Source organism: Pseudopodoces humilis, chromosome 1 (assembly GCF_049639895.1).
Source record: "Pseudopodoces humilis isolate 2021_Gansu_Grassland_sample_001 chromosome 1, ASM4963989v1, whole genome shotgun sequence".
Lineage (NCBI taxonomy): Eukaryota > Metazoa > Chordata > Aves > Passeriformes > Paridae > Pseudopodoces > Pseudopodoces humilis.
The window spans coordinates 145,650,039-145,674,278 of record NC_142200.1 but is presented as its reverse complement, the minus strand read 5'-3'; the positions used below and the strand labels follow the sequence as shown (position 1 = coordinate 145,674,278).

General features: G+C 42.9%; 2 protein-coding genes across 12 annotated transcripts in view; one reads left to right on the top strand and one right to left on the bottom strand.

The window, feature by feature from the left end:
• KMT2C (lysine methyltransferase 2C) overlaps window positions 1–23,569 on the bottom strand; it is a 191,737-nt gene extending 168,168 nt beyond the window's left edge. For 9 of the 11 annotated variants that reach the window (XM_088063631.1, XM_088063673.1, XM_088063595.1 and 6 more), the window contains exon 1: window positions 23,184–23,367. In XM_088063631.1, the coding sequence (XP_087919757.1) occupies window positions 23,184–23,359 (176 nt within the window). In that variant the 5' untranslated portion in view covers window positions 23,360–23,367. Of the gene's footprint in view, window positions 1–5,604; window positions 5,881–23,183; window positions 23,368–23,471 lie in introns of those variants that run through there. The other 2 variants (XM_088063566.1, XM_088063864.1) reach the window with 2 other exon arrangements.
• On the top strand, window positions 22,552–23,910 carry PNMA8B (PNMA family member 8B). The gene is made up of 2 exons (XM_088064065.1): window positions 22,552–22,855; window positions 23,365–23,910. The coding sequence occupies exon 2, from the start codon at window positions 23,386–23,388 to the stop codon at window positions 23,908–23,910; it is 525 nt and encodes a 174-aa protein (XP_087920191.1). The 5' UTR covers window positions 22,552–22,855; window positions 23,365–23,385.
• Window positions 23,911–24,240: the final 330 nt, after the last annotated feature.

The window sequence follows — 24,240 nt, the reverse complement described above, 5'->3', positions numbered from 1 at the left end:
GTCAGCAGCAGATGTTGAAGATTAGGCAGCCATGAGGAAAGAAATAAATATAATATAGGATGGTTTACATATCAACTGTATGTAGGTCTATCAATAGTCAGGGGAACTACCTCTCCCTAACCTTTACATCTCTCAGCATTCACCACAGAAAACAGCAGCCAACTATCTTCATCAACATGGGTGAATGCAGATGTCAGAACTGGCCAGAGCAATCCCTGGCTACACAGCACAGCCCAGAAACTCTGACTTCCCGGTAACAAACTAAACTGGAGTCAACCGATTTCAAAACATCCCCAAGGGAAGCAACAGAACAGCCTGAAATAGTAGCTATTCACCAGTTCAGCTCCAGGATTCTACAGCCTTCTACGGAAACCATCTCTACACAACCATCTCAGTTACTGAACCACAGGCATTAAGACGGATTCAATATCTGCATTTCTGAAAAATGGAATAAAGAAAGCAATTAACTTACTAACTCCTCATAGCTAAACATTCTTCATCATTCTAGGTAGATTTTACTATTTGAGAACAAATACATCAGAGGAAAAAAAAAGATGTGTCTAACTATTTTACATCTTGTTCACTAATAAATATTTAAACAAAATATACAGGGCAGACTCCTCTCCCCAACAGTTTGAAGAATTTGTTCATGCAGGATTGTACCCTGATGCACACAAACCAACTCAGGAATCTTCCAGACTTCCTCACCATCACTCTGCTCTTCCAAAAACTAGATTTCAAGTTGTAATAGTTGTTATTTCTGGAACTGCATAAAACTGTCTTCACATGGTTCCCTAAACTGTTTATTTTTCTTAATTTAAAAATCTTAGCTTCCTTTAACAAGGTGAAAACAAAGATGACAAGGAAACAGAAAAGACAACTCAATACATGTAAGAATAAGCACTGCTTACAGGCAAGCTACCTCACCAAGGTGGATTAAGGTGAAAGAGAAAGACTGAAGTCCACGCTCCTCGGGCTCCATCTCCCATCTGTCTTGCAGATTATATTCCTGTAACTCTGGGTTCCTCTTTCCTGAGCACTGCAAACCCACCATGCTTCCAAAAGCCCTGTCTCTACCTTGCTTTTGTACCCCTTCCTCTGAGCAATTCGCTTTCTACTAAAATACTGCAAAGCCAAAGTGAAGTGTTTCCAACGAGAACAGTCTCTCAAAGGTTAACAGCAGTTTACTGCTCAACCCTGACCTCCATTTTATGGCAGTCCTGAACGTACACACTGAATGACTTCTGCCACAACTGTGACTAAGCCTTCTGTACACAAGGCAAGGCTGACATGGCAGTGACAACACCTAGCACACCTACTATGTGACCCAGATCAAGGACCTTTGAACACGTTAGAAAATATTCTATGTTCATTCATTTCCTCATCACTCTCCTTGATCACCATTGGTGTCTTCTCACATGCTAAATACATTCTCAATAGTGCCACAAAACTGTGTTGACAAAATTGCCCCACTCAAGCCTAAGGGCAAGGCGACTAAAATAAAGCTCCAACCTTATTCCTTCTCATTGTTCCAGATATACCATCCTTGTATAGTCCCTTCCAGCCCATCCCTTCCCCCTGCCCTATCCTCTTTGTACCACCAAGTACATCACATCCTTTCATCCTGCTCCTCCTGCTTCCAAAAAACCTTCAAATTGTATTAAACTCAGGACCTTCACAAGTCACTTGATTCAAAGAAGGCAGATTTCTGCAGAACTGTAAGCCTAAATAAGAATTCTGTTTGAGGTTTTCTGAATTCTGGAAAAAATACAGCTCCCTTTCCTCCCGGTCTCAAATCTAAATCTCAAACAGATCCTCCACAAAAGAATTATTCCCAAAACTGCCCCTTTCAATTTGTCCCATTTTTCTCTATGGCACCTGATGTTACATGCTAACAGTGACTGCAAACTGGTTAACTATAAACTATATAAACCAGGCAGTAATAATCTGCTTTCACATGCACTTCTTCCTAAATGGAGTCTTCCAAAAGCAACCTACCTTTTCCTTTTCTTTTTACAACATGGGGGCACTTGGGGCTCAGAAAGTAAAAAAAAAAAAAAAAAAAAAAAAAAGAAAGAGAGAAAGAGAGAGAAAAGGAAGATCCAGAAGATCAGAGTAAAAACAACATGGAAGTGTTTGTGGTTGGATGGAACACATTGAGCTTCATCTAAAAGAAATAATTCCTGAATCCTGAGTTATACCAAAGAACTGCAAGTCCTGCCTAAAAAAACAAACACATAAGCAGACTCCTCTTCCATGCCTTTACCTTCTCTAACAAAGTAAGGTTACACAAGTATTCACCTTTTGATGCTTGGAAATCAGGATGAAAACGTGGGACAAAGAGGCCAGCGTGAAATCTTTTATTTTCTAGCTGTATTACAAAAGCACCATCAGCACAAGCCACACTGTGTAACATTTTGTCAGTGAGTACAAACAAGAGGGAGACTTCCCTGAAGAGACAGACAGAAATGCAGAGTGCTATGACTAACTTCCAACAGACCTTATGGAGGAGTCAAATATCCTCCAAATGTGTGATATCATCTATGCTTGTGCCTGGCATTGGACCTCAACACTGAGGTGAAAAAAAAATTCTAACAAGGCCACATGTAATTATGCTCCATTTTTTTAATCAAAGATACTTCCAAAGGACAAAGCTTAACTGTGATATTTTACCACTCAACTCCATGTGAGATGTCAGGAAAAAAAAAATCTGTCAAGACCACTAAAAGACACATCTGTTTGCTGAATACATTCCCCATCAGATTACCAAACACAAAGACGTGAACACTGTCAAACAGAAGGCGCTCACCTATTCCCAAAACCACGTGAGTGTTTCTCTGCCACGCCGCTTTCCCTACCGAATTTCCATGACATTTCCTGGTTCACCTCAGCCATCCCAGGGAGCACAACTGCGGCACAGCAAATGCCATGAATTGCAAGAAGACATCTGATATCTGTGATATCACACGCTGGGATCCTGCCAGAGAACCTCAACATGCCAAAAGGATTTCGCAGAGGAAAGACAGAATTATAAAAGACTAGCTGAAGGCCCACTGTCAAACTGGATTTCAGTACTTCTTTCTTTAAACGCCCTATGTCCCAGGGTTTCCATGAGCTTTATTAATTACTAAAACTGGAACTGCCCAAATAAAACAAAAGTGTCTTTCACCTTGTTTAGAGTGTGCTTTTGACAACACTCCAGTCAGTCCCCCATCCTCTTGGGCTGTGTATTTTATACTAAATGGTACACCTCAAGAACATACTCCTCCATACTAAGAGTTTTCTATCCACACTTTCAGAACAGGAAACCAGAATTGCAAAGCCGTAAGATTTGACAGCAGTGATGAGAAAAGAATACTTTAACCATTATTTTTAAATAGCTGAATAAATTAAATACAGTAAGTCTGGAAATACACGTAAAGCACATACTGAATGGTCCTTTTAGCCTGAACAAAAGGAGAAACAAATACATGGCTGCTTTTAATTTCTGCTCAGCCATTTACCCTTAAGAGATCATTTTCAGGCAAGTCCAATGAACGGTCACATTAAGAAACTGTACATGATGCAACTACTTTCTACTGGTATATTATGTAAATGAGAATAATACTACCCCCTGTGTCCTCCCCTCCAAAAAAAAGAACATTTTGCCAAAACTCTCAGGAGTTTCTGCTTAGGAGAGAATAATATAGAAAAAAAAATAAGAATAAAGAAAAAGGCAAGGAAAAAAAATGTAAGTGCAGAGTCTGACAAAATAATTATACAAAATTAAATATTATACCTACAAAAAAAAGGAGTATTTTGACCTAAAAGCACCTATATTTAATGCTGGCAGAACACTAGGTATTACTTTGCACAAAACAGACAAAACAAGAGTAATAAAACAGTTTTGTAAATCAGACAAGGAACTAAAAACTATAGATACTCGAACTCCAACTATATGCTCAACAGAAAGGCCATTTACAATGAAGTAGTAAAGGATGTAGAACCAAACCCTTTAAAAACAAATGTATAGTAGTCATCCGTGAAGTTACTGAATGGCACTTAGATGCAGCTGATCACACAGCACTGGGGAAAAAAAGTCTTATCTTGTCTCCAGCTTCTATCTTACAAGTAAATGGTTAAAATATTTACACTCAGCAGTCTGGGAGCTGCAGTTATTTTCTGTAGCAAGTGTATTTTATTGTGCAGGGGCATCAAACAGCACACAGGACCATCACCATGATGTACACACAGCACAAAGACCCCTGCACATAACCTCCAGCTCAGGAGCTGTGTATACTTCAATACCCAGCATTGTACAAAGTCACTGAGAACCTCTAAATGTCTGCCCAGTTGTTTCAGTTTTGCTATAGGAGTACGAACCCACTACTGCTTTTTTTCTTTCCGTGAAAAAGCCTCTGAAGATCATACTGATCTTCAGTTCTTTCAACAACTCTACACCAAATAACACTATTCTAAGAAAGAAAATGAAGTTAAACAAAAATCTAAACTAACTAAGGAACATTCTTCAATTATGTAATAATCCACTTAGAGTGTTAACTAATGATTCACTGGTGAGGTGAAGTACTTAGTATCCACAATTAGGCACAAGACCGAAGGAGTTTTTCGGGAAAATACAAAACATTACACCAATTAACCGGTTCATATTTTGAAAGCATAAGTTGCTATGTTGAGTGGGTTTCTTTAATCAACCTGCTACCAAAGTAAGGCCACTGGAAAAAGGGGCAACCAGCCTCTCATACTGCCCAAATAAAAAAAGAAATAAACTTCTTTTCTTTATAGTTGTACCAAGTTTGTTAAAGCCAGCCAGTTACGTAACACTTACTTTGACTTATGACCTATTTGCTCACTGCTCATACAAAAATCATCATATATGATGCTCAGGCCATCCATTATGCACTAGAAATATAGTTTATTTCTTGCAGTGTTTTTATTTGTTTTCCTTAGTTTAGAACTACAGGTTAAAACAGTGGATCACCTAAAATTAACACTATACAGGTATGGTCTGAAAACATGCAAAATTAAAATGGCACGCTCTCCAAAAACAGCGTGCACAGAATACTTCAAAATATTAAAGAAAAATTAACCCTAGCTCCATTTTCCATCTCTCCAGTATTTACATCAGGAAGTGACCAAAAAAAAAAAAAAAAGAAAAAAAAAAAAAAAGGAAAAGGAAAAAAAATAGTTGTGCTATATCTAACCATATAAAGTCGTATTTTTTAAAGAATATCTGCGGGCACACGTGTGTAGGTGTACCCAGGGCAGCGCTGACCGGATGCCCAGCTGCACCCGGGTCAGAGCGAGCGGGGCTTTTGTGGTTCTTTCTCCCACCCACCACCCTCCTTTCTCTTATTTTTATTTTGTAAACGGCCTCGGATTATCCAGCGAGCGTGTAACTTGAACCTCTACACCCACGTCTGGACGCGGGTCCGGGTCTTTTTCTGACCAAACGGCGTCGAATTCGCCGTGCCGAGTGTCAGCGGCGCCCAGTCCCCACGCCAAGTTTGCCGCCCGGTCCCGGCGGGTCCCCCGTCCCCGGGGAGCCCCTTCCCGCTGTCACCGCCTGCCCTCGATACAAAGAAGTTCAGCGCCAGCCGTACTCACCCCCGGCGAACTGGCTCTGCGCGACATCGCCCAGCGCCGCGGAACCGCTCGCAAATCCCCTCTGGAAAATGGAGGGGCTGGCACCGGTGCGATCCGGAGCGAAGAGAAGTTATTTACATGCCAGGGCCCGAGCCCAGCGCGGAGCGGAGACGCCGATGCTCAGCACTGCCCGCGGTCTGCCATGTTCGTGCCGCTCGCTCGGCGCTCCCCCGGCCGCTGCCCCGGGGCCTCGGGCGGTTCTACAGGGCCCCCCCCATGGCGGCGCCGCCGGGGAGCGATGCGCCACAGCCCCGATCGCCGCGGAACTTCGGCTCCGGGGTCCTCCCCGAACCAGGCTGGGGCCGCCGGCGGAGGAGGGCGGAGGGGGAGGGGAGCGGGGGGAAGGGGAGGGGAAAGAAAAAAAAAAAAAAAAAAAAAAAAGAAAAAAAAAAAGAAAAAAAAAAAGAGGAGGAGAAAAGAAAAAAAAAAAAAAAAAGAGCCGAGGGAGAGAAAGTAGATCCGACGCAGCCGGGCGCCGCCAATGTGCGGGCCGGAGCGCTGCGGCAGGAGCGGGGCCGCCCGCGCTCGGGAGGCGGAGCGGTGGCGGCCGGGGGCGGAGCGCCCCCGCCGGAGGCTCCCCCGGGCCGCCCCCCGCAGGGGCCCGGGGGCCCGCCCGTCCGAGCCCGGGGGCCAAGCCGGGAACCGAGCATGGAGCGCCGGGCCGCTCCCCCCGCCGGCCCCGTCCGGGAGCACCCTCCGAGCGCGGCGGGCGGCAGCGCTCCCGCTCCCTTCCCCCCACGCCCGCACTTTTCCATTTAACAAAGCGGCGCAACCAAAAGTTACGTTTCCATAGACGCCAGCCGCTTTCCTGGCGGCCCCTCCTCGGCTGCTGGGGCTGCTCTGGGAAAACCAGGGTTTCACCCGTCAAAGATTAACGCGGGACTCGGGGGATCGTCTTTCTTCCTCCCCCCCCCGCTTTTTCCACAGAATGACAGAAGCGTTTGGGTTGGAGATCAGCTACTTCAAGCCCCGGGCAAGGCAGGGTCACCTGGAGCAGGTGACACAGGAACACGTCCAGGTGGGTTTGGAATGTCTCCAGCGAAAGGAGACTCCATGACTTCCCTGGGCAGCCTCTTCCAGTGCTGTGCCACTCTCAACGTAAAGAAGTTCTTCCTCATGTTGAGGTGAAACTTCTTGGTGTTTAGTTTTGTGGTTTTAGTTAGTGTTTTATTTTCTTTTATTTTTCTCTCCCCTTCCCACACCCCCCCAACATTTTCCAGTCTGCTCTACACTTCTCCAAAACAATCTGGAATGGACAAGCTAAGAAAGCAAAGCTTGACAAATGTCCATCTACAAATGGCTCTTTCCTAATCCTCCAAATGCTCCCTGCCAATTTTATTCTCCTGCAGAGAGAAAAACAAATCAAGAAAACATTACGCAAGTGTCACTTCGCTTGCATTGATAGATACTTGCAAACCAATGGGTCCTGCCAATTTGAGCAGTAACGCAACTACCTTTATTCAACTTTCCTTCACGCAAAAACCCCAAAGCAGCTGTTGTGTAATGCTTTGCTTCTGTCAATCTCAAGTTTTTTTAAAATTTGTTCAGGTATCAGACATCTGCAAGACACAGGTTGACACGTTGACAACAATAATCTGACTTGTCTGCCAAACAAAGTAAGACCATGCATCACCTCTATTTTCTCACTCATCTTAATATTTTCTCTTATCAAATTCTCTTCTGTCACACTGAGCTGCAGCTGGACATAGTTAATCTTGCACACCATCTGTTGTGGACAAGCAAGTAATTTCAATATTGTCTTACGAGTACTGGTTAGAGAAAGTACCAATAAATGCACCTAGGAACTCAAAGACACCGTTTCACCTCTAAGACTGAACTAAACAAATTCCCACACTGATTCACAGAGCAGGATCTACCCAGGTAGATGGAGTGGACCAGTTCTACCTCTTCTTCCATTTTCAACATGTTATAGGTGCCCAGCCTACAGGAAAGTTTTTATCAAGCCCACTCTGCAGAGATAAAGACAAAATTTTAAAAAGAAAGCACTCACATGAAAAAATCTCCAGGTGTTTACTCTGAAACAAGTAACTATTGTATAAGAGCCATTGTGCCATGTTAGTACAGGTACGGACACATAAATGTATTTGGCTACAAGGTGCTATCACACTCTGGCTTATCAGCACATCTCTGTAACCACACGTATTAGCACACTCAATCTGCTGCAATGAGAAGGTTAAATATGTTATTCCAAACCTTAGCTGAGATGGTGAATGTCATGGGTTTGTTCTGCATTAAGGGTTGGTTGCCTTGGTCCAACTAACAAGGGGTGAACTGCAAAGCCCTTACTCAGACATTAATCACTTTGCCTATTCCCGTTCACACTCAAAATCCTTCAGGTTCAGCCAGGACAAGCCCCTGTTGGACATCCATCTCTGCTGAGTTTAAACATTTTTCTAACCAATTATTCTGAGATCAAATAAAGTAAGCTCCCCTTCAACCAAAGAAGCTACCAAACAGCAGACAGAAGCTGTGTGTTCCCCAAAGTATATTAAACAAAAAGCATGTTTAGAGTCAGTAGGTTAAGCAAGGCTGGAGCACCAAGTTTCCTGTGTGCCATCTATGCTGTAACTGCCTGTTTTGATGAGCTTCCACTACAGCCCTGGTGTGGTACCATTCCAGGTGATACCCCTGCAGCATGACTGACCTGCCATCAATTCAAAGGGTTGTCTTTCTTGTGCTGCTCTACCTTAAACCTGCAGATATTTTCACGTGTTACACTGTTAAAAACTTTAGGTTTTCACCTAGAAGGTAATGGGTCCCCTGACAAGTTTAAGTATTCTAGCACAAACAAGTTGCAATTTAATAATAGCTGGTTAAAATAATAATAATAAATTACTCTCAGTATTTTTCCCTGCTGTTCATGGGACCCAAGATAACAGGTATGAAGCCCTATTAGACCGCCTTGTTCTTCCCCTTCTTTGGGGATGGATTTTCTCTCACATCAAAGGGTGAGATTTAGTTATTTTACTGTAAGAGGACATTAATTGCCATAAAAATCTTAGTAAGGAAAAAGTGTGATTTTACTACAGCACAGTCAGATGTGGTCCAACACCAGTCATGTTGACTGATTACTACTTCCCCACACAAACTGCCCATAAATTGAAATCAGTAGGATTATATGTTCAGCAGCAGTTCCAATGGAAGCTGATCCCACCCCACACCTCTTCTTCCCAGCCTCGGAATTGTTCCCATTCAGATGAATGTTGGATTGTGGACCAAACACATGGACCAAACCTGCTACAGGGCAACCCAGCAAGAAGCAGCAGGGATGGACACTGAGAAAAGGCAAAGCAATTGTGTCTGCAGCAGTTCCCTGCCCTGATTCACACATCTCCACAAACGTGTGTCACCATAATGGCAAGGCAGGAAGTGTTTATGCCAATGCTTCTGCCAAGAAAATGTACATGGGAAAAATGGGACCAGTCATCTCTTCTCAGACTTTTTTTTTTTAATAAGCAACAGAAGTCATAGATTTAATGATTAAGATAAAAACTTATGTCTATGCATATGGTAGACTGTTTTCTTCCAAGCTCAAACTGATAAACTCAAGGATGCCACTCTTGAGTTAATAAAGACACATTGAGTGAAGCACACCCTATCTGCTTGTGACAGGCCCTATTTACATTCCTAACTTTGAGAGAATGTTTCTTCACAGCAACCAAGAGAAACTCAGAAACAGACAAGTTCACCAATTCCAACATACTCCTATCAAAATTTCAGATGAAGCACATAGAAATAAGAGTCATGGGCTCCTCAACAGAAATACTCAACAGTATTTCTTGGTTCCTCTAACTGGGTCATACATCTGATCTGTTACTTCATGATTTTAAAATGTAAAGACAGATATATTAGGAAGCTCAAAAATGTGTTTGTCTTTCTTAAACATTTTCCTTAACTCCTGCCGACCTGCTATTTCCAAAATATTCAATGGCTTTCTAAAAATATTATAGTTGTAACAACTTGAGATTAAGCGCTAAATACTGAGCTACCAAAGGACAACAGCAGAAAAGGAAATGCAATATTTCTCCTTAGCCTGGCAATTCTACTGAAATGTAAAGGCATTTTACCTTCTAGCATCCCTTTATGCTTCCATGCTATATAGCAACTCAAACCACCCTCTTCTGTGAATAATTTCTCTGTAAATTCCAATTTTCATGCCAAAGGATTAAACAGAAGACAACTGACTCCTTTTTTTCTACTGCATCTGAAGGGGTTTGGAAGTTCTTAGTTTCTAACCTGTACCACAACATTCTCTAGAGATAGACTCCATTTCTAAAAGTAAAAAATGCAATTTAAAAAGGTTCCAAACAGTCTATTTCCTCTCCCCTGCTCTCTCTTCTTGTGAGCATGAGCCAGATCATATCTAGACCCAAAGACAGGTTGGCAGCATGTCACACAGCCAAGAAACACGTTTTGTGTATTAACTGCATACCCACATTAACATGGTGTGATAAATTTGATTTAAAACCATTACATCTAAGATGTCGCATATAGCAAGCTTGCTTTTAGAAACAGAACTTGAACAGCAATGTAAGTCAGATAATTGAAACAGCTTTCTACGAAGAAACCATCACATTCGGTCTCTTCTCATGGTTTTGACTGGCAAGGTTTGGCAAATATAACTTCCAACCCCTCTGCCATGAGCAGGGACACCTTCCATAGACCAGATTGCTCCAAGCCCCATCCAGCCTGGCCAGAAACATTTCCAAGGAGGGGGTAGCCACAGCTTGTCTGGTCAAACCGTTCCAGTGGCTCACCACCCTCACAGCAAAGTGTTCCTAAAAATCTAATCTAAACCTGCCCCCTGACAGTTGGAAGCCATTCCCCCTTGTCCTGTCACTAGACTTCCTGATGAAAATTTTCTTTATGACAAAAAAAAATAAAGAGATGAGCAAATCAATACAGAGAGAACTAAAACCCAACACAGATGAAAAGACCACAAGTTCAAAAGAAGATGCAAGATGAGAAGAAGCAGAAAACCAGAAATACCTAAACACTCCCAAGTGATCAGAAAATGAGTCATTGCTAGTGACATGCATTGTTGGCTCCTAGCACAGGCAGGACAAAACTGTTTTCAACAGTGCATGATGGAAATCCAATGAGACCATAAATTCTGATGTATCTGCTTTAATGTAATCAAAATAGCCCTATACTTTTCTAGCAGATAAACTTTTAAATGTACTTTTTAAAAAGAAAATCTGGAATGCCAGGTGACACCATTTCTGAAAAAAACAATCCCAATGTAGTAAATAAGTAATAATTTATTTAGTCTATGTGGAATTACACAGATTGATAAAGCAAGTATCTAGTGACAAAGGAAAAAAACAGACAATGAAACAAAGAGATTGAGTAAACTATTTTCTTTCCATAAACAGTACAGGAAAACACCATCTAGAAAACAAGTTATTACACATCATTCACTGTGTAAAAGCAATGGGTACAACATAAATAATGGACATCACCTTGAGAAGGGATGCTCATGGAGTAGGATCACTCAGTCACTCAGGTTGACAAAGACCTCAAAGGTCAGCCAGTCCAACCTCCTGCTCAAAGCAGGTCACAGTCAGTTCCCAAAATGGTTTAAAAGTATTTTGAAGTTCAATTTGTTGTTTACATAGCTGTGTAATTACACACAGTGCTGAAATCCAATGGGGGGACCCTACTTGAAATAATTTATGCCAAGTACAGACAACAGCAATCACGGCATAAAGGTGATAATCAGACAACCTAAATCCCACCTAAACACCTTTGTTTAGTATTTCCTATTAGATTGCCCCTGTTTAGACCCCACTGCATTTCAGAGATAACTACTTCATTCTACTGACTAAGCATAAAGACCTTAGCAAAAATTTAAAGACACTTCCACCTTTCATTAGTAAGCTCCTTTAGAATAGTAAAATAAATCTAATTATTCCTTTCAAGTTTTGAAAGAAAACAATTCAGACAGAAACTAGACCATCACAACACTGCTAAAAAAGAAACCTAGATGGCATGACCACAGGAGCTAGAACTCAGCTTCTGCCCTGTCCCCGAGGCCCATTACAAACATACAATAATAGCTATTATGGAATATGCTCCCACACCACATGCCATGGTCACTTCCATGCACATGTAAATTCTCCAAGTTGAGTTCAGGCTACAAACTAGGGGACAAAAAGAAAAAAAAAAAGGAGAAAAAAACCCCAGAAATATTTAACAACTTGAGTGAACAACATTTATAGTCTTTAGATAAAAGCCAGCTAACAAATGTCTATCACAATATTTTTCCAAATTCTAGCCACATGAGGAAAGCAGTGCATCTGAGAAGATACGGAATAGCTGAGAGCCCAAGCTTCAATTCAGCAAGTTTAAACAAGTCCAAGACAATTATGACTTCACTTTTTCTAAGTGTGAACATGTTAACTAAGAATACACAAGAAACTTTCATTGGTCTAAAAAAGCCTTTAAAATAACATAGTCAAGCTAACAATATAAAAACAGGATTTTTTTCATCTATCAAGACTGTCTAAAGCAAGTAAAATGAAAAGAGATGCATGAAATAAAAAAAAAAAGTAAACAAAAATATTCTTAAACAAATATTTATTTACATTATCAGTAATTTAAAACCCCCACTGACAGCATCTGATTAACAAGCCTTGAGATCAAGATTTTCTGCTTGCCCATAAAGTAGGTTCACAACCAACAGTACTTTCTCTGTTCTACTCTACCAATGTATCCTTGTCTGAGAAGACCACAAAGAGAGCGCATGAAATGTGAGTTTACCAAGTTTTCATATTTATTCTGTACCAACTAATACATTTGAAATCAATGTATTTCCAAGCTGTTCACAGCACACCACAAGACAAAGAATACACTCCCATTCCATTAAAGAAAGAGACAACAGCACAGCCAGACATGAGCCAGTCCTTAGTGCTACATGTAAGAGCTCAGAGATTATTTATTTAAATAATTTTGCTTACAGATCATTTATTTCTTGAGTTACCCTCCCATTTCTGGGCCCAGTTCCCTCCTAAAGGGTTTCTGGACAACACAGGCAGAAATATAAATTAGAATTCCTGCCAAATGTGTTTTGCATTTTCCTTTGTATAAATCTCTACCAGGATGCCTGATGCAAGGTTAATTACTCAAAACATTAACCAGGAAACATTGGGTGTGAGAAGCCTGAAGTAGCACTGAAAACCAGCATTTCCCAGAGCCTCATGGCTTGTACATCCCATCTCCTCTGCTCCCTCCAGAGCAATTCTGCTGTGAGCTGTTCCTCCTAAACTTACATCCCTATGGGTTAGAGAACATTAACTGTGCCACGCTGTTTGCCCAGGAGGCTGGAAGTGAAACTGATGAAAACTCTATCAGTTTGATTGAATTCCTCCTTAAAAGAACACAAACAATGAAACAAATCCAGTTATGGTTATACCAGTACATTAAACGTAGTTGGTGATGTTGGCCTTGAGGCTGACAAGCACCAGACAGCTTCCATCCACGCTATCTAATTCCCAAACTCCCACACAAAGCAGCCACACACAAACTATGCTGGGAACAGTGTGTGGACCACACAGAACCTTGGGCCAGCCTTGAGAATGGTTTGGCAGTGATCAGAACCGGATGAGAAACCATGTGACAGTGGGGACAATGCCGGGGACAGCAGTGTCCAGCAACTCCAAACATTCCCCGCTGGGTTTTCCACAACCACGGACAAGAAGCCGAGTGCTTCATGTGACAGAACACTATTGCTGGCTCCAGCCATGCCTCTCATCCATACAAAACACTAGCACAGCTACAAATCAGCCCCCCACTCAGGAATGAAAAAATTTCAGGAAGCTGAAATGATCAGTTCTTTTTATTTCAAAATTCCCTTTTCCAAGGTTTTCCTCACAATGAAAAGTATCTGGCCCATTTCTAAGTTCTAGTCTCATCCAGTTCAGTGGGCCACGATAAGAAAAAAATAGTCACTTGCTTTTATTATAAGGGAAAAAACAGAAGGAAAAAAGCTGAAGGTAAAAGAAACACATAAGCAACGAATGGGAACTAGGGAAAAAGGAACTGAGAAGGCTGGGAGAGAAAAATCTGAGGAAGCTGCTGAGTTTTTGGAATCAGCTAACAGAAGTTTTCAGAGCACGTATCTCAGAGGGTAAGAGGAGGCCTTCATCATCCATACGTCTAATAGAAAACCAAAATATCAGAACAAACAGCCCAACATGTTTGTGAAAACGCTGAGGACAACTGTTTCACAAAGTTGAGGGTGCCAGAAGAGCAGTTACTTCACACTTCACTCTATTAGGGCAGGCTCCGTTTTAAACATCTCAATGTGTACAGTGATTTGGCTGGAAGTGGTAACGAGAAGCACTCGCTGTGCCAAGGAAGGGGGAAAGCGAGAGCAGTAGAGAGAGGGGAGCAAATTTTTATCTTCAATTAACTGAAAGAAGAAAAGCAAATTTCGACAAACTCTTTGAACTTGTTGCTAGAATCTCTTGAGACTACAATTTAAAGGAGAACTGGCAGTTATTGTACTGGAATGCGCACAATGGCAAAGTATTCCAAAGCAGAGGAGAGATAGGAAATGTATATGAACAATACGGGCTACATCAAAAGCAGCCAGTAATAAGGGTCTGAAACTAGAAAGAATCATATTAGGAATGGAAACAAGGGCATTTTAATGAATATAAAGGAACAGCATAAACTGTCAGGGATAAAAATCAGAAGAGATAAAAGCACAGCATGCAGTATTACCACTGTGCAGTATAAAAGGCAAACAAAGTTTCAGGAATATTTTAGAAGTAAGAAGGGAAACACAAAAGTCTGTACAAACAGTGTTTAGAAAGAACAAACGGATAACAAAACAGACTCAAATGCCATTTTCTGTATTTCAGCCTTCATAAAACAGACTTATTGTAGCTAATACTAGAAATTGATTTTGTTGCTAGACTAAATAATCAGAGAAATTCAAGTCAGCAGGACTAGAAGAATTTCACACAATGCTTGAGAAACAGAGAGAAGTAATCTCTAAACTATGAGCAATCATCTTCCCTAATACAGTCCTGGTAAAAATGTCCTAAGAAGAGAGGCTGGCAACAATGAGCTACGGCACTCAGAGGGTTTTTATTTGCAAATTCTTTTCAACCCATGTGAATGGACATTGCAAGAAAGTCCCTTCTGCCAGGACCTGCATGAGGACATTGACACACACAGCAGAGTGGGGCAGGGGCTACAAATATTTTTGAAGAGAAGATCTTAGCAAAAATCATTCTGATAAATTAAGAAGTGGCTCATATTAACCAAGTGAAACCTAATAAAGACTAGCAATCTTTTGAAGGATAAATCAGTTAAATCAATATTATGTTCCTAAAGAGGTTAAGCTTGCTCAGTGCAGAACAAAGGAGACAATCACCTGACAAATGAAAGTTTTGTATAAAAATTTTTCTCCATTTCAGCTGTGAAGTCTTAGCTGTGAGTAATATAAGACAAAACTGGCTTAATCAGCAGTAAAGAATATTTATTTTATACTATACAAAATTACTTACTGAAACCAATTGCCTAGAGATACAGGAGAACTACTTCAAAAACAAGTCAGAGAACCATTTGTCACAAATGGAACGGATACACAACATACAGAAGGATGAGCCAGACACCCTGAAGTCTTTTTTGGCCATACAGTTCCATTTATCTCTATTGATACAGGAAAACTAAATATTCCTTCTATTTTAAAGAATTTCATTGTGCATCTGAACATCACACTTCAAGAAAAAGAACCCTGAATAATTAACATTCTGGGTCTATGAAATGGCTTACTACTAACTCTCCCAAATTTTAAGACAGAATTTATTAATAACAATATGGAGCTATCCTGTCCTGTACTCTTGAGCCCTAGGAACACTGCAGACAGACAGGAGGGTAAGACACAATTATTGGAACACACAGGTTCCATGAACACTGGGATGTTCCAGAAGTCATTATGGATTAGCTACAGCTTCCAGTCAGTAGTCACATCACCTACCTCAGATATCAGTAAATGTTTAGTGGCAGAGACTGCACATTTGGACCACATCTTTGCTAACAAAAATCCCTTTTATCTTACTGTGCCATACAAGTGACTCAACTGCACATGCTCCAAGGAATATAAATATATAATAGGCAAAGTAAAAAACTGGTCATTTTTCCTAAAGCTGATTTTTTTTTTCCTGAGAGCCTAATTAAAACTAGTTTTGGCAAGACTTTATTTTCAGCAATAATGCAGTATAACAGCAAAAGTCCTCTTTTTCCCTCCCCCTACCCAATGCCAAAAAAGTTTGGGTGGAAACATCCTAGTTTGATAGTGCTTCCAGCAGTTTCTTGAAGAAAAGCAATTAGAATGTTGATAAATACAGCACTGAAAATTAGCAGTTATAAATTTATATGGGAATGGCTGGCAACAGGATTGGGTGCATGTGTGATTTAGTAAAAATATTTCCCCCCAAAAAAAATACTAAAGGCAAAAATATTCTGAAATAAGCAAGATCTCATTTGCTTTTATTATAATGCCTATATATTGATATACTTGTAGGAAGGATCTTCCAGGATACCAGAAATTATTGTTAACATAAAATATTTTACTTACATTGTTATTTGAGGGTGCTTTAAATACTCAATTTAAGAATGATTTTTAGGATCAAAGCAAGAACTGAAATTCCTTATTTAATCAATGCCAGTGTCTGAGGCAAGGAAGATGAGAACCACTCCTCTATCTATATGCTGTGAAGAACCCTCTCAACATCACTATTTCTTTTTAAACAACCAATGAACCAGCTTTATGTGACCATAGGCTGTAAAAATCTCAACCTCCTGAATTCACTCCTGTATGGAAAGCTCGAAGGAGACAGCCTGAAAACCAAAATCCCCCAAATTTCAGAGAGCCGAGGCTGTACCTTAGCAGAGAGCGCTGCAGGCTGGCGGTGCTGCCAAGAGCTCTGCCTCCGTCCAGCAGCCTGGCCCTTGCTCTGGCCTCCTCCTCCTCCCTTGTGCTATCACAAACACGTTTCTTTGCCAGGTTACTTCTACCCCAGCTCAGTTTCCCAGTGCAGCTCACCACAAGCGCCTGGGTCAGCACAGGGGAGCCTGGGTCAGCACAGGGGAGAGGACAAACAGCTGGTAGGAGAGGGAGGGCAGCGCTGCTGCTCCTTTTCGCTGACAGAACCAGCTTAAGATTTATGGTGTTTGGGGAAAATAACCACCTGATGCACTCCCTACATTCAGAGCCTATGCTTCTTTAAGTAACAAATATTCCAGGTTTGTTTTCCTGCTTTATCTTACTTGCTTTCAAAAGCACCAATGCTGTAGAAGAACTTACACAGCATAGTTCTTGAAGCAAGTGCCTAAACTTATTTTGACTAACAGAGGAATGGCATGAGCAGCACTGTCTGGTGCCATCCTTCCAATGGGAAAAAAAAAATAAAAAAAAAAAAGCAGAATTCAGTACAAGTTACCAAAAATACAAGTTACAATCAAAAAAGTAGTAAAATCTTGCTCCTCTGTATTTATTCAAACTGTATGAACCATGCAGATTGTATGAACTGGTGATCAAATATGTTAAACACAAAAAGGAGAAAAGCTTTCAATATTTCCTCGAATTGTCAGTCACCTAATTATTTAGCAATTAATAACATCTTAGTGTACCTATGACAGCATTTCTTGAAAAGTCAATTTCACAGCATTAGTGTATAGTATAGTGTATAAGGGAGTGAGCCTTAGAGGTGGATAAGGAAATTCTATTTTTCCTGGTAATAGATAACCCTGCTACCTCTTCAATATTGCTGTAGTGCAAGGAGTTAAAAAACAACTCCAGCCTGAAAAAGGCAGAGTTCACCTATTCTCAGCAAGCCAACTGCCTTAGAAAACAATCCCTCAGCTGAAATTATGACAAAGAATAGAAATGTCCATTTCCAATTACTTATCTTATGGAAGAACAATGACAAGAAGCTAGTAGGAGTTAACATGCTAACAAATAAAAAAAAAATCCACAAGCAAAGCCAAGAAAATTGAACTGTTTTATTGTTTTAAATAAAACAATAAAAGGGAAAAGTCTCCCCGTCACTGCACACAGGATGAAGAGATGTTTGGTGCGTTTGGCTCAGTGTAGCGACAAGGGACTGGGCAAGCCACACCTTGGGACCAGAATGTTGAGATTTCAGACAGCCATCAGACTTGTTCTGTCCGACAGCTCTTGGAAGTCCTCTCATGACAAGTGCTACAGAAGTTCAATGGGTCATTAAATACAAACAGAGAGAAACTAACAACTGAAATGTCAAAAAAAAAGTCTCAAAAAGTCCTTCACAGCAAGTGCAGTCTGTTTCAAACTAGGGAAATGGTGCATCTATTTCCAGCATTCAGCTTAACTTCACTCACCCATAAGACACAAGTGAAGACTCTATATGAATCCACATTTTAACAACTTTGTGGCAAAACAATTTGATAAACCAAATCCATCACACAAATACTTATCAAGAACTGAAAATCTGAAGATTAATACAGATATCATTCACCTCCTGAGCACTGTGAGCCAAGCTCCTATGCAGAAAATACATAAAGCAGTTGGGGAATTGCTTGGTAATTCAAATACAGTGGAGGAAGTCACAGAACACGGGCTGCTGAAGAAAATGGCATAAAGCTCAGCCCTGTTCTGCAGAGAGCCAACTTCAATCCTCACACTTCATCTCCTCCTCACTCTGTGTTCCACTATGTGCCTTCTGGCTTTTGGCCAAACAGTTTGATACACGTGGCTTTTACAGGCCAGTGTTTGCTTTAATACATTAACTCTTTGCTGTGCAATAGCTGTACAAAGCTTGTCCATCCAAAGACCTCAATCTTGCCAGGTACCGATGACCTTCCCTGACTGAGAGCTTGTATTTAGGAACATCTTTATCCTACAACACAACATACATCTTACATTTGCAAATGTTAAATTTTGAATTGAGAAAAGGGCAGGCAAGTAAAGACACAAGTATCACACAGAAGGTGTGTGATGAACTAAAGAAACACAGCTGAGCTATAAAGCTCCATCCAACATGTTAAGGTTCTTTTGAAATGAAGAGTAGGTATCTTTAAATATTGGCCTACCCTAATGCAAATGCATCACTAAAGTGATGGTAAAAATTCTCAAATAATAATTTCCTGGCAAAAACACTTATGCTTAAGGGTCCTCAAAACTATCACCATGTGTGAAATCAATGATCTTTGAAAACCTACTGCAGTTTACATTGGCCACAGTAACAAAAAACTACTACAGAAATTAAAACATGGGTAATTAAAAAGGAAACACAAAACGTTCTCCACAATTTTGAAAGCATTATTATATGCTGCTTTAAAGTAAACACATTTGCAAAAATAACTTGTAGCATACCTCAAGATCTGATGGATGATGAAAATACAGTTTTGAAGTGAGCTTTGACACTGATCTACAAAGGGTCACAATGAATGAGACTTGTGCTGCTAGAATTTGCTAAGAAGCAGCATCTGTTTGTGCTTCTTATAACCTGCAGAGATCAAGAAAGCTCTGCTACTTAAAATTGATTACAAAAACGTTTACTGCAGCTGTACAATAATGTTCTGATACATTTTCATGAACAACCAGCTGTTCATACAATGACAGTATAGTTAAGACAGAACTCTTCCTCTACATTTTTTTGACCACATTCCTATTCTTCAGGTCCCTACCCTGGAACTTGAGGTATAATCCAAGCAAGAGTTAAGTTCCTAAGATTTCAGGCCATATAGTGAGGTGGCACCTAATTATTTCCATTTTTCTTCTACAATCTTAGCAGTTCATTTAACCATGCATCTGAAAGCTTCTTTCTTCTCCATCATGTCCTAGCTTTAGTAATGCAACGTCACTACCTTTTTTCAACTTTTATAAATCCAGTCTTTCTACCTTTTGAGGCACTATAAAAATATTTTCTTTGTTCACTGCTTTGATTACAGTTCTCTGTATTTTTCCTGATGTACCATGGCATGAACAACCTCCTTGCTCTAAACTTCAAGGCTCTGCATGGCCTGTTCTTGCTCCACCTCTTAAATTTGAATTGCTGCTCTGTACAGATACCCCTTGTCAAAATGTAAGGAAGAAAACAGGAGTGTTGGTCTGGCAGTTCAGGCAGGGAACCAGTTATCTCTGGAAATCCTCAAGGTTTTGATGCTACCCTGCTTTAAATATATCCTCCAAGTCGGATGCCTGTGAATCACTCCCCGATGCTGAGATAGCCAGGGTACTTGAACTTCTGCATGTTCTTTTGCTCACAGCATTCTCTCAGCTCCCTTGTTCTTTCCCAATACATTTCTTACATTTACATGCTGTCTTATCTTTAAATTTAAATTACGAAATTGTTTGTGCAGGAACAACCTTTGCTTATGCATTTGTACTGCATGTAGTGTTATGGTGCCCTGGCCTCTGGGCACAATTACAATATAAATAATAAAAATGAACTGTTCACCTAAGATTAACTCTCCTGACAGTGCTACATGAAGCTACATCCTTCAAACAATGATAAAAGGCTGTTCTAGCACTACATTCTACCATCTGTACCACTCTCCAGGCACTGATGACACTGATTCCCAATTCTTCACCCATAGGAAGTCTCCACTGCTCCCTGTACTTATCTCTGTCCACAGCACCAGTGGAATTTTTACTGATAACCAGGTAAAACACAGAATGACATGTGGGCAAGCACTGTCCTACTGAAGAACCCTCTGCTCCCTTAACATAAGCTTACTTCTGGGAAGAGTTGAGAACCCCTGGCATCTCACAGGAGCAGATTCAAGGCAGTTTTCCATCTGTCTGCTTAAACTCATCAAATTTGCTTAAAAACATGGCCTTCAAAGAAGGTAAAGTACCAACCTAAAGCACATTCCAATATGGCACTGCTGTTTAACGGAGGCATCCATAGCTGAGGAATTATTCTATTCTGGCTTTTCCAGTTTAATGCAGTGCTCTTCGTTTTATCATTACTTAGACTGCACTTAGACTGAACAATCAGTGGAACATTTCCTATAATGGGATAAAGCAGTTGAACAATTTGACTGGCTAATAGTGATTTAGACATGTGATTACAGTATAGAAAATGGTCTGACATATGCTCTTTTATCTGGTTTACATGAGGCACATTAATCCAACTGGAAAGCACAGAAGTGAAAAGGAAGACAGGACCAAGCACTCTGAAGGAAAAAATAGAAAATAGTTTTAGTTGTCTTGCTTCTGTATTTGCTAGGCAAGTTGTAATCAGTGTTTTGCAAACAGGAAAACTTATAAAAAAACCATTTTCATCCCCAAATGGATGCAACTACAAACCATCCGTCTATACCTGTGCTGTGCAGGTTAGAAAAGAAATATTTTTTTATAAAAACCTAGCTTAAAAACAATTTATGACTTATTTCATAATGCCTTTACCATAAGTACAGGATTTGCAGAAAGATGCAGCAGGACAGGGAGCACCATGACAGCCAGGAACAATCAGAGTGTGAACAAAAAGAGTATTGATTCATTTTAATTTTTTTGTCAGCTAATTTAATTTCCCAATTTTTATACAAACGCTTATATCAGTATAAGGTCACATTTTACAGGATTATTTTATTTCTTTCTGAATGCAGCAAACAACATTCCCATGACAACAAAAACCTAATTGAAGGCAAGGAATTACCTCTTCGACACACACTTGGCTTCAGGAGTGCATACACAACCTCAAACTGGCCTAAGAAGATATGCAAATTTTCACATATAACACTGTTTAGTGTTTTTATGCATTTGGTACATTTCAATTGCATTTTTCTTCAGAATAACTTCCTTTAAAAGAAAATATTCAAATGTTTCCTATGCAAGGTTTGGATTCTGTAGTTAAAAATAAAACCAAAGTATGTAAAACTAAACATAAAAGAGATGAACCCAAGAACTTCACCACGTGTACATTTGCCAACTACTTTCAACGACTGCTATATTAAAAATGTTATCAGGAAAATACATAAGCTAATGAAAAGATGGAGCTGTAAACAACACACCTTACTCAAAACCAGAGGTGACATGAAAATCTTTGCAGGTAAACTTTCATCCATGACAACAACAAAAAAAAATAATATATCCCAAGCTAATGATACTTCTGTCCTGGGATATTTGTATATAAATTTGTAAAAATATTTTTTATAAAAACAAATGCACATAAAGATGCATCGTCTTTGCATGTGTTTAGGTCCAGCCCAGCAGAATCCTTCATGGTTTGGACTTCCACTGTGACCCTATGGTCGGGCTTGACCTTAAAGGTCTTTTCCAACCGAAGTGATTCCGGCACGGAAATTGGCAGTGATGTTCGGGATGGACGCTTAGGGAACCACCAGGACCTCTCCAGGACAAACACGGCAGTGTCAAACTGAGCGCGTCCCCCAAAACAAAGGGAACAACCTCTGAACCCCGAGGCTCGGGTAGACCTCACAGCGCAGGAACTGCTTTGGTCACCTCCTGACGTTCCTCGGCCAAACGTGCCGCCCAGCTTTGCCCTATTACCGCTGCCATCAGCTATGCCATGGCAAGCTCCATCCTACTCAAAAATAACCCGCGGGGAGCGCAGCCAGCGCGGCAGCGGCGCTTCCCGGGAAGCGGCCCCGGGGCCTCTCCCCGACCGCAGCCCGGCCCCGCACCCCAGGCACCCGCAGCGCGGCACCCCCGCTCCCTCCGCGGAGCAGCGCTGCCCGGCCCGGCCCGGCGGGATCCCCGCCCGGGGCTGCGGGGAGCGGGGCGGCCCCTGGGGAGCGCCCAGCGGGGCGGGGGGGGGGGCGCTGGGGCGGGCGAGCACCCGCGCCCCCGGCGGGGAGAGGCCGCGGCGAAGGGAGAGCTGCCAGCGCCTGGGAACGGGCTCTCCCCGCCATCCTCCGCCCCCTCCCTCCGTGTGTTTGTTTGTTGTGCTTCGGCACCGTCCCGCCGGCGCGTCCCTCCGTGCGGCGGCCGCTGACAGCTCCCCCCGCGCCGCCGAGAAACTCCTGCCTCAACTCAGCGTGTGCGCGGGGGTGTCCTCCCCGCCACCCGCCGAGAAACGTGTTTTCCTCCCCAAAAAGAGGAGGGGAAGGGGGGGGCATAACAAGGGAAAGCGACGAGGAACTACCGTCAGCGCACAGGGAGTACCCAGGCGACGCTGAAGGCAGCCGAGCGCCCTGGAAGGGAACGGACCCAAAAAGAAGGGGGAAGGTGCAGAGGCAAGGGAAAAAGGAGGAAGAGGTTGAAGGGGGAAGAGCTAAAGAGAAACTCCCAAGAAGGAGGAGAAAAAAGGAATAGGGATGGTGAAAGAAAAGTGAAAAAGGGAGAGCAGGCGGAGGAAGACAAAGGTGAAAAAGGAGGAGGAGGAGGAGGGGAAAGTGCAAAGGGGAGAGGAGGAGAAGAAAGAAGGGCCCTTCTCAAAATGGCATTAAGCAGAGGGAGGGGGCGACGAGCAGCGAGTCTCCACTGACAGCTCTGCCTGCGCCTGGCCGCCTGCCCCGGCCCCTCTCTGCCTCGCACACACAAACGCTGAACTTACTTCTTTCTGGCTCTCTGGAAAGGGGAAGCGCCATCTTTGCGAGGCCGGCCCCTAGGTCTTTTGTCTGTGGCTGCTGCTGCTGCTGCTGAGGGGGGAGCTCCAGGCTCGGGGGGCTGCTGCTGCTGCTGAGGCGGCTCCACCACCGCCACCACCAGACTCTTGTCCTCCGTTGACATCCTAGTCAGCAGGACGAGAGAGACACATGGATGATGATGATGAGGATGAAGATGAGGATGGTGATGGGGATCCCGATGCTCCTCCTGCTCCCGCGGCTCCTCTCCTCCTCACCTCCGCCTCCTCCACCTCCGCCTCGCATCGCTGGCCTCAGCCGCCGCCGACCAGCACAGGTAGCAGGGGGAGCAGCATGGGGAGAGCAGGAGGAGGAGGGGAGGGGGAGGGGGGGGGCGAAGAGAAAGCGCAGAGGACGGAAGGAAGGGTCTCACACACAATAACACCCTCCCCGGGCTCGGCGGGGTCTGTCGGGGCTGGGGGAGGTGAAGAGAGCGAGCGAGAGAGACGCGGCTGGTCCCGCCGCTGGGCGCCCCCGCTCAGAGGCCCCGGGCGCTGGCGGCGGCTCCGGCTGCTGCGCTGCCCGGCTGCGGCGGCCGCCGCTTCATTGTACCCTGGCCCTGCGCCCTCCCCCCGCGCAGAGCCCCCGGGGGCGGAGGAGGAGCGGGCGGCGGCGGAGGAGGCGGCGGGGGCCGAGGCCGAGCGGAGGAAGTTTTGACAGCTCCAGCTGTTGTGTGTGTCGAGGGGCTGAGTCCGGCCGGGCTCCGCGTCCCCTTCCCAGCCGGGCCGGGAGCAGGAAGTTTAACTTTGGGGAAAGAAGGAGGAGGAAGGGTGAAAAAGGGGGAGGAGGAAGGGGGAGGAGGAGGCGGCGCCCTGCCCCCTCCCCGCGGGGTGGAGAAGGGATCCCGGCGCGGCCCGGGTGTGTACCCCCCCCCTCCCCGACTCCCTTCCCCCCCGCCAGTGCGACACATAGACACAGCGACCGCCCGCCCTCCTCCTCCTCCCCTGCCGCGGCCCCACACTGCGCCTGCCCCGCCCGCCCACCGCC

Bases quoted from the DNA above. Each gene is read 5' to 3' on its own strand.
- PNMA8B (XM_088064065.1), top strand. From the start codon at position 23,386: ATGGATGATGATGATGAGGATGAAGATGAGGATGGTGATGGGGATCCC.